This window comes from Spea bombifrons, chromosome 13 (assembly GCF_027358695.1).
Source record: "Spea bombifrons isolate aSpeBom1 chromosome 13, aSpeBom1.2.pri, whole genome shotgun sequence".
Taxonomy (NCBI): Eukaryota; Metazoa; Chordata; class Amphibia; order Anura; family Pelobatidae; genus Spea; species Spea bombifrons.
Genome location: NC_071099.1, coordinates 20,294,663 through 20,312,273, shown reverse-complemented (window position 1 = coordinate 20,312,273; position 17,611 = coordinate 20,294,663). Strand labels below are relative to the sequence as shown.

The following is a 17,611-nucleotide window of genomic DNA, read 5'->3' as shown; positions in this document are numbered from 1 at the left end:
TTCAGTATAATGTGTAAGGGGGGGGCTGCCAAATTCAGTGCAATGTGTAGCTGGGGGGCTGCCGAATTCAGTGCAATGTGTAGGGGGGGCTGCTGAATTCAGTGCAATGTGTAGCTGGGGGGCTGCCGAATTCAGTGCAATGTGTAGCTGGGGGGGCTGCCGAATTCAGTGCAATGTGTAGGGAGGGGGGCTGCCGAATTCAGTGCAATGTGTAGCTGGGGGGCTGCTGAATTCAGTGCAGTGTGTAAGGGTGGGATGCTGGCAATGAGGAAGTGGATGGCAGGCCATGGATGGAAGGAGGGATACCTGGAACGAAACACTGGTGGGAAATATAGGGAAAGGAATAGAGAAACCATAGGATGAAGATCTGAGGCAGGTAAGGGACACATGGAGAAGCTGCAGAGGGGAGCAAAGATGGAGGAACAAAGGTAAGAGAACCGGGATATTGGGACTATGTGGGAATGGAGGTATAGAGGGGCTAATGTGGGGTCTGTGTTTGGTTTGAGGGAGTCCAACTCCTGTACTCAGCCTATGAGGGTCTGAAGAACAACCATTGGAATTTGTGCCAGACAAGCAAACTATGTCTAGCATCACATGCAGCTACATACTGTGCAGAGTTTTGGGGCAGGATGGGTCTTTGCGGCCCCCAAGCAGCACCCCTACCGGCACTTTCCCCCGCTGTGCTGGTTGCCCATCATATATTCCTTCAGATCATTTCTGCCCCTGCGCATTTACTAACCGGATCCTGTAATCAGGCAGAAGATGGCAGATCGCTTGCTGCCCCACCGCCATTCTTGTTGTGGTAAACAAGCTTCCATGATTTAAATTGCAAGGATGTGTCATAGTGGCCGGGGAATAGCCCATTCCCTATAGACACACAGGTGCCGACGTGCAGGGTTTCACCCCAGGATACCATTATCACGGTTTTAACAGACCCGACATTCACAGTAACCGAAGTAAAGCATGATCGGGGCCCTGGATTCCCCCAAGCAGGACATGCCTAGAGGCTCGTTACAGAGCGCACATCCCCGCTTAGCTCCCTCGATCATTTGAACGTTCTGGTTTTATTTTTGAAGTTTGGAGTTACGAGGCCGCCGGTCACTGTAAGTCGCACAATGCATGCGTTCCAATGAGTTTACTTGTCTATGCTCACCCCGTCGCGCCAATTGTCTAAAGGGGGTGTGGCTATAGGGGGGCTATTGGTGTAATCGAGTGGGGCATTTGAAAGATCAATGGGTTTTATTTGCCCCATTTAATTTATAAAGCTGTTTCTATACACATTGTGGGGGCTTTTATGGCTGTGCAACCCTGTGATATCCTCATACCCAGCAAACATTCTGACCTCCTAGAAAAGAGGGGCACGAGAGATTGGTGACACAAAGAAGATCTGGCTGAACAGGTCTGCTTTTCCCCCCGAGCGTAGACCTTGTCTGTACTAGATTACAGATTGAGCAACGTTACCGACATGTGGGATGGAAAAGGGTGTGTGGCCCTTCCTTCGCTCGAAGTTCCTCTAATAGTTATAAACAAGATGGGCTATCAGATATGTAGGGAGCAGGCTAGGCACAGATCAGGTAAGCAGCGCAAAATCAGCCACGGTCTATAAAACAAACAAAAAAAAAATCACGCCACACTGGCAATCTAATGCCCCGCTATCGGATATGCCAACAAGTTTTTCCCTTTGTGAGATTTGTTTTGGCCCGTTCCTGGGAGTTACAAGCAAGTTCTTTATTTAGTATCAAAATTTCCAATAAATCAACAAACGCGAAGCAGAACTGGTGACTTTATAGCCAGTGCATATTGGGAATGCACCTTCACACGTGTTAATAGGAAAGGTTACATGTAAGTCCAGTAACAGCACATGTCCCTCACACGCAGATAGTAAAGGCACAAAAGCAGAAGTGTTAGGAGCCGCTAGGAATTTGCTCATTCCCTGCAGTCGGTCCATAGCGCCCAGGTCCTCCCCGCTCAGCAGGGTCGCCGCTTTCTCTTCATTTACCAATAATCATTTTGAGCATTTTCAGGGCCATAACTCCCTGGTCAGAGGGAACCTGTACAAAGAAGAAAGGTGAGCAAGAGTACGGGGGGGGGGTTAGTTGTGTGTGTTTTAGCATGCTACCCAATTCTAGGGTCCCCAGGGCCCTGCGACATGGGTCCTCACGTCACACATATGGAGCTGCAGAGAGGACCAAGCAGGCGTTTAACTATAACTCTCATCACTGTCTGCACGCATCATGGGACTTTTATATCAGCTTATATGGGAGCTGTAAAGCGAGCCATCAGGTACCCCCCTTATCATAGCTGCCCACCCTTATCCAGGAGACAGGACCCTCTATCCCCACACCGGGCACAGCCATCTTACCATGTGCCCAGCCCTCAGGATCCAATAGAAGTTGAAGTTTTCATATGACTTGTAAAAAGCCATAGTGTCAGTGCATTCGGCACACATATGGAGTGGTGTCCATTTGAGGTCCTTAAAGTACTTTAGCTTGGGCCATTTTAATTTTTCAACCCAGCGCTCCTGACCTAAAAAGCAATAAAAAAAGGATTTAAGTTCACATACATGACTGAAATATCATACAAACCATAATGATCTCATACAAAGAACAAATGCAATATACCCATATGCCTACAGAGCCATGGAGGTAACCCCCCCTATATCATATACCCCCATACAGAGATTCAGGGGGTATCCCCTATCTCCAGAACATAGTTGAGGTGTGTATATACAAGATCCCGGTGACTCCAGTGTTATTTCTCTTGGCTGCACTTTTCACTTATTTACATGTAAACATTCACTAGAGTATTTAATACTTACCCACAGTGTCCACGATAAGGTCGAGCTGGCCGTTATATACGGTGACATTCACATTTGCATACAGGAGTTCGTCAACGATGTCAATTACAGGCTTCATAAAATCGCCTGCCATGCTGGAAAAAACTTCCCCAGACTGACCTGGTGTGAAAGAAAATCCCCAAACCGTCAGACTGGCTAAAGAAAGGATTATGGCCACTAAAGGGCTCGAGCCAAGACTGCTACAGTACGTGGCCAATGGGCAGTTTAGCTATTGGATCTGCATTATTGCACTGGCAGGGCCAGGCATGCAGTAATCAAGTTTTTCAATTGGCTTCTGTTGGGTTTATAGCAAAATGTAAACGTCCCTCACCTCCCCAGGTAACGTCATCAGGAATGATTTGCAGCTTCTTTCTGATGGGGCCATTCATCAGATCGTACAAGCGATCTTTCCTGAAAGGTAGCAGGTGACGCTGGAAGAGCTGTCCTGGAATGGGAATAGTGAGGAACGTGAGAATCCCAAAGACAAGCAGTCAGAGAGACCGCACCGACCAGCCGCCAGAGGGCCCCCACCATCACACAGGAGACCGCACCGACCAGCCTTCAGAGCCCCCTCCCCATCACACAGGAGACCGCACCGACCAGCCTTCAGAGGCCCCCCACCATCTTAGACAGATTTCTCCATGTATTCCCTGTCCACATGTATATACGGGTCTAGGAACAACATGTCCCAGAAGGCTGTCTGACACGACCCCCTCAACTTACCAAGTAAACGATTTGGAAATCTTTCATTTTCCATAAACTGTTTTTTAGCCATCAATGAATCTTTGGTTAAAATGTTGTAAAAGTTGACATTGTCCGTATTCTAAAACAAAGAAAAATCTTGAACGTATGGCAGAGGAAACCCAAGCATCTTGTGGGGCGGCTGCGATGGCGCAGTATCACTCGGCTGGACATGGAGTCTGCGCGTTGTCTTCTGAAATCCTACCTCTTCAATCACATTCTCTGCTTTACTCCATAGATCGGTGGCGAGCTCATATTGACCTTTATTGATGGCATTCTGCACGTCATTCGCAGACTCCTGGACCCTCTTCAGTCCTTGTTCATCAAGCAGGGACTTAAATATAACAGCAGAGACTTTATTTATACAATAGTACCACCACAGTATTAGTAAATAATTTACGGCTGGTTTTTAGTAATATTTTAGTAATATTAGTGGCAGTCATTTATTATTTAAGAATAAATGGCTGCTCGTATCTTTGCAGATTTAAAAGGTCATTTCATTCATCATCAGTCACCAAATGCAATTGAACAAAGCTCTGCACACTTGGGTTTAGGTTTAAGAGACCATGATCCCATAAACCAGTTAATCAACATCCTTCTACAGGGCTGTCCAAATACATTGCTTGAGGGCCATGGAACATTAAATAAGCAGGGCTCCATTACTGCACTTTGTTTATTGGGGCAAAAGATTGAAAATGTTCTCTTCCACAATAACATGAAGTCTGATATTTGGCCGTTTTTCCCCCCGGGAAGTAGTCAGACAGGTCCTTCCTTTAAATAAATTGGTTCATTCATTAACACTGCCAAGGAAGACCACCAGATTTCAGTGGCACAGAAGGGCCAAGCGCACTCACAATACTGTAAAGGTAAGGTCCCCAGCTCAACACGGAATCTGCAAACAGAAAACACGGGTCACGTCAATCCAGCCGCTACAGGGACCCAGAGCTTGCGCTTTGGCTTCACGTTCAGCTTTCAGCTCAAGGTATGTTTCATGCCTCTTGTGTGTCTGGACAGAAACGGGTTAAACGCTATGATCTCACCTATAGGGGAAATCCAGGAGTCACCAAGCGCTACACCTCCGAAGTTACACTTAATGCTTCCAGCCTGGATGTCCTAAAACATATATATAAAACACAAAAAACACCACAGCGTTGGGATGAAAGCAAGAATGACCCGGCGCTGAAATAAAAGCTAATGGATGGTGGGGGGAAAGCTTCGGTCACACAGCCCACCCACAGCACACAACCACGGTATCGGCTCGGAGGACACGGTTCCTGCGCTGTACCTCTAGGAGACCACAAACTCCTCAAACATGTGCGGTCGCTTGTCTGGCCCCTGAACGCAGAAAGTAAATAAACCCTTTAAAGACTGAAGGCAGGACATGTTATTGTGACACTAAGGGTCAAACCATCCCCATCCGGCTGATGTTTTACTATTAAAGTAAAGCTCCCTTCAAGTATTTTAGTGGCAGGAAATTCCAGACCTTGTACAACGCCAAAGAAATCGCAGCCGCCATCTTTCCCCCGTAAGACTCTGAGAAGATGTAAAACGGAGTATACTAGGACAAGAAAAGAAGTAAGAGTTAGACGTTTGGTCCCAAGAACCAACACCTTTTCTCCGCGCAGCTCGCTCTCTGCCGCAATCAGGACTTTTAGGAAGAATCACCTGCAATTCAGGTTTAGAGTTTAAAAACTGCTTTAAAAGAACCATCATATCAGAAGCCACCATGGCCACGTCCTTCGCATAGGCGCCACCATCCGTAACGTAGCTGAAGCCAGTCCCCACAGGATTGTCCACAAACAGCAGACTGGCCTCTTTTACCTGTGGAACAGATACATGGGGAACAGGTGAGGGCAGCGGCAGGTGGATTAACTACGCATCATACACACGCCCACACACACACCCACGCTATATATAGACACCCAGCACCAAACACTCGTATAACACAATGTATAAACGTAACATGACTCCACCATTACATTTATTCATATAGCGCCAGCAGAGTCCGTAGTGCTGCTGCAATAAAAGGACTGTGAAAATAGACATTCGAACGGAATGACGCCTACCCAGCTTGTGTTCCTCGGATTCAGGGAAGTGTCGAGAGGACCGATTTCTTCAAAGTTTCCATATCCACATCCAGAAGCCCCAGGGCCGCCCTTTGGAATTCAGGGTAAAACATTAAAACACGAGACGATGTGCAGCTAGGAACGGCGGCACGCATGCGTTACTGCCACCGTGGTGCCAGCCGGAATACCATCCACTGCACTACATGTAAATGCCAGCAAAGGTATCTGAAATGGTCCACGCCACTCCCCGAGGGCCACAGACAGGCTGGAAATTATGCGCATCCCCACCTACAAACATATTTGTTGCGATGCCCCATGCAGATGCTGGGATATCCACAAAGTGTGGCTTCTTCATGGCCCCAGAGTGCTGTAGCCACGCAGTCCTGAAGGGAATTAGGATGACCACATCTGCCACGTTTCCAGGATACACGCAGAGTTTCCATGCTACAGGTTCACAGGCTTAGAGGGAAGGCAGTTTTACCTTAATGAGAGGGCGGCAGAAAAGTGGAACAGCCTCCCGGCAGAAACGGTAGAGACTAATACAGCAAGGGAATTTAATCATGCATAGAATAGGCATATGGCTCCTGAATCTAAGATGAAACGAACGACTGATTAAGGTTTAAGTCTTTACAGGAGGAAACGTGCGCAATTGTGTGGGGCCAATGACAGCACAGGCTAGCTGTTGAAGTTTCTATGGCTTCTAGTTACACCCCTGGGCATCCCTATGGAGCCCACTGGGCACTCTGCCCATTCTCAGTGAGAGGTGAACCCGGCACACACCGCAGTCAGACTGGCCCATAGACGCTTTTATAACAGCAGCCATCTGGGGCAGGAACTTGCAGAAGCTGGCAGTGCCACAGGCTTGGTGGGGTAACCTTTGGGCTCCCCTTAAAGAGATCCCTTGTTGGAGCAGGGGCTACATATCCTTTGTGAGGACTGTGGCCCCAGAAGAGCAAGGCCCCCTGTGTGCCCCCCCCCCCCCGTTGATACCTGAAGCCACAGGATCAGGGGGAGCTGCGTGTAGTTGCTCGTAGGGTGGTCTGCCAGGTACAGCCACCAGAACATGTAGGCGCCGCTCCTCACAGGGACATAACCCCAGTCCTGCTGTGGCGCCTTAACCACCATTCCTAGAACACAGAGACAAGGGAATGAACAGCAAATACCGAAACACCCCAGTTATCGGCAGCGGTAAAGGCATCGTGGCCCCCGGACCCACCTCGGCCTGCAGAGAGCAAAACCCCGAGTACCAGACTCGCCAGCAGCCGCATCTCTAACACCACAGAAACCTCCGTTCCTCGGGCGGTCATATGACTAGGTTGCGCCTGAGCACCAGCCAACCAGCTGCACGGAGCGGTCACGTGACCAGGCAGCGTCTTTGCACGGACCATTCAAAGCCTGTCGCAAAAAAACATGACAGTTCACATGACTAAAGAAGCCTTTACTCTCTCCCCCGAAAGGTTGAACCTGGCTCAGTACCGGGAGCTCAGTGACGTGGGACCGAGCACCGTGCCACACTAGCGGATTAAGTAAAAGCGGACGGGGGCAGCTGGTCGTCTCTATGGTAACAAGGGCACGTGATAAGGGCTACCTGGGTCAGGTGGCTGTCTGACGTCAGGAGCAAGATGGCGTCGCCCAGTGCTGTGCGGGTCCGTTTGCTGTTTGATTTTCCGCCGCCCGCTATCCCCCAGAGCTGCATGTTCTGGTTCCTACTGGATCGAAACCGGTACCGGGTGGTTGCCGATCTCGCCAGTGTCATACGAGACCGGTTCTTTTACGGCCAGCGGGGTGGTCTCAGCCTCTACGTGGAGGAATGTCTGCTGCCCCCCGGGGAGAGCGCCCTGGTGGTGCGGGACAACGACTGCATTAAGTGAGGGGCCTGCAGGCATTCGGGGTCACGCAAATCCGGGGTTTGGGGTAGTATTACGCCAGGGGGTCGGGATGACATACCCTGGGGTTGGGGTGGTATGAGGCATGGGGGTTGGGGTGATGTGATGTACCTTGGGGTTGTGGTGGCATGGTGTCAGGGTGATGTACCCTGGAGTTGAGGTGGCATGATGTCAGGGTGATGTACCCTGGAGTTGAGGTGGCATGATGCCTGGGGGTCAGGGTGATGTACCCTGGGGTCGTGGTGGCATGATGCCTGGGGGTCAGGGTGATGTACCCTGGGGTCGTGGTGGCTTGATGCCTGGGTGTCGGGGTGATGTACCCTGGTGTCGGGGGGGGCATACCCTGGGGTTGGGTGTTGTTAAATGTCATGGAAAAGGACCCGTGTACAGATGATTCTAACTGGGGTCTTTCTGCTTTATTTAGAGTTAAATGGGATGCCAGTCCCTGGGAAGAGGATACCGGATCAACTACCAGGATTGTTTGTCAGAGAAAAAAGTCCAAAAAAAGAAGTTGTGAGAATTCTGACAAGGAAGAAGGTGAAAGTGGCGGCTCTGTGACAAGGAAAGCAAAGAAACCGAGGCGACGTTCATCGTTTCGGGAAGATCTGGAATCATTACTGGATCCAGGCTCTGAGAAAAGGAGTAAGAAAAAAAAAGCTTCAAACGGCTGCACAAATTCTAACAGCTCTACGAAGAGACCCAAAAAAAGACAGAAGAGAGACCTGAAGGAAAAGACAGGCGCAGACGATACCCAGAGACCGACATGGAAAGCACCAGAAGATAAAAGGACCGAGGGGACAACCTCCAGCGAAGGGTCTGATGCTTCATCAGAGAGCAGCCACGAGTCCCAGAAGGGTCACAGAGCAGCCACCGGACGGGACACTCCTTCCACTGGTGTTTCTGTGTCCCCTCGCGTGGCTAACGCAGCAGCTTCTGGAAAGGTGAACGCTGTGTCCTCGACTGGTCCCGACACAGACTCCAGGAGAACATCATCCTTGAAAGGTCCTGATTTACCTTCGCAGCGAACACTTTGCGCCTCGAGCAGCGATTCTTCGGACTCTGACACTTTGGTTATAAAAAAAGCACTTCCCGGGGCTGATCCCCCAAACAAAGGTCTGCTATCGGAAAAGGTACACGAGGGGCCGCTGGCTAATCCCCAAGCGCTGGGCCGGGGGCTTCCCAGAGGAAGAGGTGACTTTTCATGGAGGGCTCAGAGGGGACACTTTTTCAGGCTGAGAGGAGGTTCCAGAAACCATGGAAGAGGGAGAGGCGATGGTAATAACTACTATTACAGCTACAACGCAGACGGCCAGAAGCAACAACAGCTGAACGAGTCTGTGTCAAACCACTCCACCGTCATCCAGGTGATTGTCTTACGTGTAACGGCTTCTGGACGAGTACCGGAGCCCGCGTGTGACACTTAGGGGGGGAGCGTGCCTTGTGCAGAGGTGATCTGGGAATGTGCATTTACACGTAAGTCGTAACACTCTATCTACAGCCTCTCCAGCTCTAACAATACGCGAGGCCCACGTCGCTTCATACATCAGAGAGACCCCCCACGGAACGTGTATTGTGTGACTCTGTGGCTCCCGCTTGTGGAAGATGAGTCCACTCTGAGCTGCAGAAATGATAGTGACGAGGTATAAGGTGTAGCTTGCCGGTGGCGTTCCTTCTCTATGGTGGGCTAGCCTGTACCTAGAATACATATGCATATAATGTTTAAAGGGTTAAATCGTGGCAGTTTTCCTGAGCCGTCTCTCTGTTCTTCAGAATCCCCTGCCCGTTAAGACACGGGACTACGGCTCGCTCCCTTTGCTAGCTGCTCCTCCGCAACTTGGAAGAGTCATCGCGTTTAAAGTAAGTGCTTGTAACAATGTCACGTGACGCATTCATTCATTCGACTAACCCGTTTATTCATTGTTATCATAAACTCCGGTTATTAAATGCACAGAATCTGCTCATTATTTCCAGATGTGTTACTCAGTGCCTGTCTATTGGAGAGCCTCGTGTATGTCTCGTGCATGTTTAAATTCCCTCACATGATTGCTTTCTACGGCTTCTGCTGAGAGACTTCTCCATGCATCCACCACTCTCCCTATGTGAACTAAAAATTCTGTACACGAGCAGAATAGTTTCTATAAGTGGTTTAGATTTTGTTTCTGTTACTAATTACTTATTTAAAAACCTTATTTGGTGAAATCTTTTTTTTTTTTTTTTTTTTTTTTTTTTTTACAGCTGCTTGAATTATCTGAGAATTACAGCCCAGAAGTCTCTGATTACAAGGTATTTCTTTTTAACCCTTCGTCCTTTTAAGACAAAGATCCCTCCTTCTGGTGAAAATGTAGTGTTTGTGCATAGACGCTATTAACAAATCTATTAATGTGCCCTCTGTGTGGAGGCGTCTCTTCTCCCCTCTCCCCTCTCTCTGTATTGAGGCCTCTCTCTCTCCCTCTCCCCCCCCTCTCTCTCTCCCTCTCCCCCCCCCTCTCTCTCTCTCCCCCCCCCCTCTCCCCCCCCCTCTCTCTCCCTCTCCCTCTCCCTCTTTCTCTCTCCCTCTCCCTCTTTCTCTCTCTCTCTCTCTCTCTCTCTCTCTCCCTCTCCCCTCTCTCTGTATGGAGGCCCCCTTGTATATGCACCTCCTAGAGAAATGTTTCTGTTCTCTGTAGGAAGGAAGGGTCCTGAGTTATGATCCTTTAACAGAACAGCTGAAATTGGAAATTCTTTCGCATCCGACCAGTAAGTGAGGAGTGTTGGGCGATGCTGCTGCCGGCCTGCTGCCGGGGTCACGTCTCACTTGGCATGTCTGCTTTCATCACGTGGGCGCACGTAGCGAGGGCGATGACACGTCTGCTTTAGATATCAGATGTTGCAATAACTGGTAACGTGCACACCCGCCTCTCCCATCCGAAGCCCCCCACTATTGTGGAATTTGATTCATACGTTTGCCCCTCGATACGCGCGTCAGGGGGCAGCTCCAAGCTTCCTGTTTTGTCTTTTTAGAAGAAAAGGAGCCAGGGAAGTTTGATCTCGTGTATGAAGCTGAGGATGGCACGAACATCGTAGAGTATGCGGTGCCTCTGGACACTAAGGTATGCCTTGCGTGCTATGGGGGGTGGGATGCCTCGCGCGCTATGGGGGGGGATGCCTCGCGCGCTATGGGGGGGGATGCCTCGCGCGCTATGGGGGGGGATGCCTCGCGCGCTATGGGGGGGGATGCCTCGCGCGCTATGGGGGGGGATGCCTCGCGCGCTATGGGGGGGGATGCCTCGCGCGCTATGGGGGGGGGATGCCTCGCGCGCTATGGGGGGGAATGCCACGCGCGCTATGGGGGGTGCCTCGCGCGTTGTAGAGAGTGTCACATGTTGTAGGGTATGTGCTGCCTCTGGGCACGAAGGCGCGTGTCGCGCTCTAGGGCATACTGACATGAATCATGGCCTCCGCCTAGCGGGTCGTGGGGTGTTGATGGGGATTTCTTTCTCATGGCCTCTTTCCTTGCAGATAACGCAGAGTTGGAGTGCTCTGATTGAGCCCAGGCTTATCGTGGAAGAAGGCGTGGAGCCGAATCTGCCGAGTCCTCCACGGCCGTCACCAAATTAAATATTTGCTTTTCTCTGGGCTTTTATTGCTGAACCATCGTGACGAATGATGGTGCTTTTAGGAACGGTTATGTTGTTGCTCCATTTCCTGCAAACTGACTTTTACTGAGTGGATGTCGCCAATTCCATTTGTTTCAAGTTTTTAATAAAGACAATTTTCACGTTTAATGAAAGGAGGGTTTACTTTACTGAGAGGGTGGTGGATAAGTGGAACAGCCTTCCAGCAGAAGTGGTAGAGGCTAATACAGTGAGGGAATGTAAACATGGATGGGATAGGCAAGACGAGACCAACGCCTAAGGTTTGAGGCTTCTGTATTGAAGATGATCCTCCGTAGAACGTCTGAGGAACGCATATCTGTGCATGTTCTGTTACTACGGAGGGATTAAGATGATGGTGGGCAGGTTCCCGGAAACGATGTGGAAGCCCCCCACAGTCGGGGGCCTGCAGGGCCTGATTAATACTCGATCTGCTGGACTTCTGCGCTGCGGGTTCTTCATGGTGACACGCGGTGACGTCTCTGATTATTAGTCCAGTATTTCCCGTCGACGCTCTCTCCCTGGGGGAATCTCTCGGTTAATTGCTGATCGTTTCTCTCCATCTCCGTCCGTCTCGAGTCCCTTGACGTATTACATGTGATCATGGCTGGATCATGAGAGTATCAGTTGCAGGGAACTAAGTATTTGGGAAAAGGAACGAATAAACTAAACAGGGATGGTTGGTATGTATTGTGGACATTCAGAGCAGCAAACATTTCGAGGTCCTAAAAAAAAGGGGACATAATGGAAGGAAAGAGGGACTGGCCTGGCTAAACAGTGACACTTGGGAGGTATGCAAAGGCTGTCAGGCAAACGAAAGATGTCAAAAGTCCAGGCCGCCCCGCCCCCCCCCCCGCGTCATCAGATCGGAGAAACGAAAGTGAGGCGACCGGGGCTTGGGGCTGAGTGCCCGGGGGGACTGTCGGCTGAGTGTCCGGAGACGTTTCGGTTGGGTGTCCGGAGACGTTTCGGCTGGGTGTCCGAGGGACTGTCGGCTGGGTGTCCGGAGAAGTTTCGGCCGTGTGTCCGGGGAACATGGCCGGGTGTCTGGGGGACATAGCCGAGGACCTCAGTTGTTCCATCTGCTTGGGCCCCTTCCAGAGCCCGGTGAGCACCCCTTGCGGTCACAACTTCTGCAGCGAGTGCCTGGGGCTGACGTGGAAGGGGGCAAATAACAGGGGCTTCACCTGCCCCCAGTGCAGATACCCTTTCCCTGAGAAGCCCGAGCTCAGGAAGAACACCCTGCTGAGCAGCCTGGTGGATCGGATCATGGAGGCCAAAGGCAACCCTTTCCCCGGGCAGCAGGAGGACCTGCTCGGGGGGGACCTGCTCGGGGGGGACCTGCTCGGGGGGGATTTGCTCGGGGGGGACCTGCTGCCTGCCCTGGACCCGCTGCCTGCCCGAGATCTGCTCGGGGGGGACCCGCTGCCCTCCCGGGATCTGCTCGGGGGGGACCCGCTGCCTGCCGGATGCGTGCTGTGTGATCACTGCATGAAGGCAGCCGCTGCCCGGACCTGCCTCACCTGCATGGCCTCCTTCTGCCCCGAGCACCTGCAGCCCCACCACGAGAGTCCGGCATTCAAGGACCACGAGCTCACGGAGCCTGTGAAGGATCTGACCCGCAGGAAGTGCTCCGATCACGGCAAACTCCTGGACTATTACTGTTGGGGGCACGGCCGGTGCCTGTGCTGCAGCTGCCTCCCCGGCCATAGGCAGTGCCAGACCCTGAGCCTGCGGGAGGGGAAGCGGCGGAGAGAGGTGAGCTGCTGCGCCCCTTGGACACTCCGCACCAATTTCCCCCCTCGGCCCAGGGAGCCCCCCCTATGGGTTAAATGTCCTGCTCCCTGCAGAGGCTTTCTGGGTGGTGAGCACCGAGCCTATCTGCCGAAAGATCTTTGGGCTGCTTTTTACATGTGCCACTTGGCTGCCCCTGATGCGGAATGCTGCCCCCTGATGTGTTTACTGCCCTTTATCTACACCTACAGACCTTGGTTTATAGACCCAGCTTAGCATCACGTGGCGGAATGACTGACTGAGGCGGCGGAATGACTGACTGAGGCGGCGGAATGACTGACTGAGGCGGCGCGCTATCGAGCTGCCAACGCTAAAATCGCAATTTCTGCTCTTTATGTGATTTCAGCTCGAGGTCCGGAATCTGCTGCAGTCGCTAACGCAGAAAATAAAGAGCTCATCGAATAAAGCTGATGATGTCATAACTGAACAGAGAAAAGTCATGGTAAGTTTAATAACAAAAAAGTGTGTATTATACATGTTTATACACGTATATAATATATATATAGACACACACATAATATATATGTGCGTATACACTATAATATAAATATATGCATATATATACACACACATACATACACAATATATATAATTACACACACATACCGGTATATCATATATCATATATAAATAAAATCTCACACACATATACTGTATATACATATATAAATATATACACACACACACAAATACAGGCACGGACACACATACACATACACATATCATATATATATAATTATATATAATGAGTGGAAAGAAAGTTCCAGCTGAACCCCTGTTGTGGGCGTTATGAATGGATGATGGCCGGTTAGGGATGTATTGAGGTTCAGAACTCGATCTCTTACAACAACTTTATGGGCACATTGGGGGGTCCTTTATGGCACGTGGCAGGGACCCTCATTGTGATGTTGTTCTTGTGTGATGTGCGTTGCTTAGGATATTACACAGAAGAAGAAGGATCTGGTGCTCGGAGAGTTTAATGAAATTCAGGCTCTAATCGAGGGAGAAAAAGCGAAAGCCATGCGCAGCATCGAGGAGGAGGAGAAGAAGGTCGTCAGAAAGTTCAGCTTCACCCACCAAGTCCTGGGCAAGAAGCAGCGCGAGTTCCAGGCGTTAAAGGTCAGAGTGGAGTCTCTGCTGCAGGAGGAGGACGAGCTCCAGTTCCTGAAGGTGAGGAAAGCGCTCGACGGGTAATAGAGAGATCTCCTGTCACCCCAGAGCGGGGGGGGGGCGGGGGTTTGGGTAATTCGCACCCTGACACCACCATGTTGTTTAGGCAAGGAGGCTCCTATCCTCCATTCCCCAGCGGGTCCAGAGGCTGACGCTCTGATGCTGTAACCCGCTGTTGACCGGTAGAGGCCGCCCCTCCCCCCTTGGACCCGTTTTTAATGCGGTTTCTCTGTTTCTGGAATGCAGCGCTCGGCGGAAATGCAGGACGTGCCGTCGAAAGAGCCCTACAAGCCCAAGATCGAGTTCAACGAGAAACTTCTGCACCAGATCTACAGGAGGGCAGCATCGCTTAAGAACTCAATCAGCCATAACCTCCAGCAGCCAGGTGAGCTCTGACACGGGAGGGGGAGATGGTGCCAGGGGCAGTGGGGTATTTAGGCCTAGGGCAGCACCACCAGAGGGCCGCTTAGCACCTGGCACCCGCGTGCTGTTGCCGTTGGCAGAGCTATGATATCATATCGAGGTGCTCTTCAATGGGAATGAACAGCTCCACTCCTTCCTACAATGCAGATGATGGGTAAGGGGGCACCGCGCAGGTTTGCTGGCATCTGATAAACCCGCAAATGCCTGGCGCCACTGCGCACTTACCTTTAATGCCACTTGTGCGGCACATCTGGCCACCGGCTGGATTCTCACATCCATGCACAAGGGAGTGGTGAGCGGCCATTCTTCATTTATCCGCCACTGGCCTTAAAGTACCTGGGGCAATGAAATCTCCCGTCTAAGGCGGCAGTGCCCCCGGCCACGAGAGCCAAGATGGAGGGGTAATGGGGTCAGCGGGGCGCAGTGGAGGAACGAGGTCCGTGTTCTAGTAATTATGATGCTGATCCCCCTGCAGATGATCCATCGGAGCTGAAGTGTCCGCACCCCGTGCCGCAGGAATCTCCGGAAAAAGAACACCGACAGGGTAAGCTGCCCCCCCCCCAAACTCTGCCCTGCACCATGGATATCACATTAAAGCCCCAAAAAGGCCACAAACAAACCGTTTTAAAACGTAATAGAAGATGCGGCTCCTGGTCGCCCACGCAGCAGCTCCGTAACCAGGGATCTTGGGGCAAGTTCAGAGGTGTAACCCCCAAGCAAGCGCCCCCTGCAGCAGCTGGTGCCTCTCTTGCCCCTGGATCCGTCTCGGTGGCGCCAGCACTTTCCGCGGCTTCTCACAACGCACTTTCTTTATAGATGAATCGTCTGAAAGGAAACCTCAAATGCCAAAGAAGACCCCAAGAGAAAAAAAGAAACAGCCCCCCAAAAGTAAGTTCCATGATTACACGGGACCGATACCCCTCGGCACACGCTCTGCCGGCACACGCTCTGCCGGGTCCTGAAATTCCCCAGAAAAGAGCAGACGGGCTTTGGAGTGAATGTTTCCTCGCATTAAATGCACCAAAATCACGCAGTTTACAGCTTAAAACAAGAAACTCCACTCTTGTGTTTTCCTGGGAGCTGCCGTCCTAACTTCCTGTTCCTTATTCCTCCCCATATGGTTAAATTGCTGTCGTGGAGCGTGCATTCAGTGATATGGTGGCTGTGTATGAGCAGATTCATTGTTACCTTTGGTGGTGTTGGCGGATTAGGGACCCTCGGCGTCTGTGGAAAGGGCCCGGGAGAGTATGACAATCATGATTAGGATTGAAATGTTCTTCGTGGGAATGTCTTTGTTCTTCACTGATAGAATGTCAGCTCTTCAGTAACACGCTTGCCTTTTCCATAGCGATGCCCAAAAAGCATCCGTCGGCACCCACCGCGGCGGCTGCAAACCGGTCTAGAGAAGAGCTTCTGAAATGTAAGTGGCGTTTACCACCTGCACGGAAAATATCCCCGGGTTTCCTCATGCAGTCCCGATACAGCAGCTGCGCATGTCCCAAAAGCCTGCAGGGCTAATGACATCGGCCAAATGGCTATGGAGATAGTATGAGCGGCACGAGAGAGAAGTAAAGGAAATTAATGCAGCAGAGGGGTGGAAAAACAAAGTGGGTGTTGGGTGTATAGTGAGGTGCATTGACAGCAGGAACAGGGAGGTCAGCCCTCACCTTGAGTAGTGGGTACAGTTCTGGAGGACCCATCTGCAGGAGGATATCGACATTCCCGAGAGAGTTCAGAGGAAGCGATACAAATGATGAGAAAAGGCTGAGAGGTCTCGATATGTCCGGCTTGGGGGAAAGAAGAGAGAGATTGATGCACTAGAGGATCAGAGGCTGAGGTGGAATGGAAGGAGGTTTCCTTTAGCGCGATTGGTGGTAGATGAGTGGAACAGCCTCCCAGCATAAGTGGTAGAGGGCGAGGCGAATCCAGGACTGCTTGAGGTTTGAGTCATTACAGCCTAGATGGGGCTGATCTGTGGCAGACTCTCCAATTCGGTTTCTGTTTTCTTAGATGCTGAAAGACTGGTCCTGGATATCAACACCGCGCACAAGAGAGTTCTCCTGTCCGACAGATTCACCACGGTAACGGTCAGCGACAAACCGCAGGACTACGCCATGACATCAGAGCGCTTCACTCATTGTTCCCAGGTTCTGTGCACCCGCGGCCTCTCGCACGGCATCCATTACTGGGAGGTCGGCGTCCATGGCGGCAACTTCAGTGGAATTGGCGTCGCCTACAGGAACATAGCCAGGACCGGAGTAGAAAGCCGTCTGGGGCGGAACAAGGAGTCCTGGTGCATTGAGTGGTTTAATGGGAAGTTGCAGGCCTGGCACGCTGATAGACAGACTGACCTCGCCGCTGCCAACATTCACCGAGTCGGCGTCTTACTCCATTACGACGAAGGCTTCCTCGCTTTTTTCTCTGTCGCAGACGAATTCCGCGAGATTTACCGGTTCCGCGCCCAATTCGCAGAGCCGCTTTATCCCGCTTTCTGGGTGTTTTCCAGCAACACGACCCTCTCCGTTACCCCCTTAAATGAATGATTGCGCAGGGTGGGCAGATGTGGACGAGCCGGAGCCGGCTTGGATTCCCCCAGTCTGCAGACAGGTCTTTGGGTTTGTCGGGTCCGCGTCCCGGTCCCCGTATCGCCCCCCCCCGTCCCGGTCCCCTTAGCGCCCAGACACCCCCCCCCAGCGCCCCGTGTATTGCAGGGTTGAGTAGCTCAGACCGGAGGCTCGACCTGCTTATAACCTCGCAAGTGACTCCAGACGCCATTCTCCGGTATGTGACGTGGTTTGTTACAGCTCAGGCCGGCGGTGTCGATGGTCATTTAGATTATGGGGCGGTATAGACGAGAGGAGGTCCCAGGCGCGAAGAGCTTACATCCATTGTGAGAGTTTGCCTGGAACGTGCCCGGATCTTTCATGATCTATGAAGTCCCAGTTGGTTCCTGATGGTGGGAAAATATGGTTTTGCTCCCAAAACTACAGGGCAACTAGGGCAAGTGGGGTGGTTATTGTCCCATGGGTTGCCATGATGTGAAGAATTTGCCAGAATTCGGCA

The 17,611-nt window shown here is 51.4% G+C and overlaps 3 protein-coding genes across 3 annotated transcripts; 2 read left to right on the top strand and 1 right to left on the bottom strand.

The window, feature by feature from the left end:
* Positions 1 to 1,713: 1,713 nt before the first annotated feature.
* SCPEP1 (serine carboxypeptidase 1) lies at positions 1,714 to 6,768 on the bottom strand. Its single transcript, XM_053453027.1, has 12 exons — positions 6,634 to 6,768; positions 5,644 to 5,733; positions 5,243 to 5,398; positions 5,061 to 5,135; positions 4,618 to 4,690; positions 4,432 to 4,469; positions 3,783 to 3,911; positions 3,560 to 3,659; positions 3,168 to 3,281; positions 2,819 to 2,956; positions 2,363 to 2,526; positions 1,714 to 2,051 (listed from the first exon to the last, which is right to left on the bottom strand). Exons 1-12 carry the CDS (start codon positions 6,766 to 6,768, stop codon positions 1,992 to 1,994), a joined length of 1,272 nt encoding a protein of 423 aa, XP_053309002.1. The 3' UTR covers positions 1,714 to 1,991.
* A 416-nt stretch (positions 6,769 to 7,184) lies between these two features.
* COIL (coilin) lies at positions 7,185 to 11,292 on the top strand. The gene is made up of 7 exons (XM_053453099.1): positions 7,185 to 7,510; positions 7,954 to 8,893; positions 9,300 to 9,386; positions 9,765 to 9,812; positions 10,196 to 10,265; positions 10,530 to 10,618; positions 11,028 to 11,292. Exons 1-7 carry the CDS (start codon positions 7,266 to 7,268, stop codon positions 11,124 to 11,126), a joined length of 1,578 nt encoding a protein of 525 aa, XP_053309074.1. The 5' UTR covers positions 7,185 to 7,265; the 3' UTR covers positions 11,127 to 11,292.
* Positions 11,293 to 12,118: 826 nt separating this feature from the next.
* Positions 12,119 to 17,174, top strand: LOC128470939 (E3 ubiquitin/ISG15 ligase TRIM25-like). Its single transcript, XM_053452789.1, has 8 exons — positions 12,119 to 12,919; positions 13,302 to 13,397; positions 13,892 to 14,125; positions 14,372 to 14,510; positions 15,024 to 15,092; positions 15,365 to 15,436; positions 15,897 to 15,968; positions 16,559 to 17,174. Exons 1-8 carry the CDS (start codon positions 12,197 to 12,199, stop codon positions 17,089 to 17,091), a joined length of 1,938 nt encoding a protein of 645 aa, XP_053308764.1. The 5' UTR covers positions 12,119 to 12,196; the 3' UTR covers positions 17,092 to 17,174.
* Positions 17,175 to 17,611: the final 437 nt, after the last annotated feature.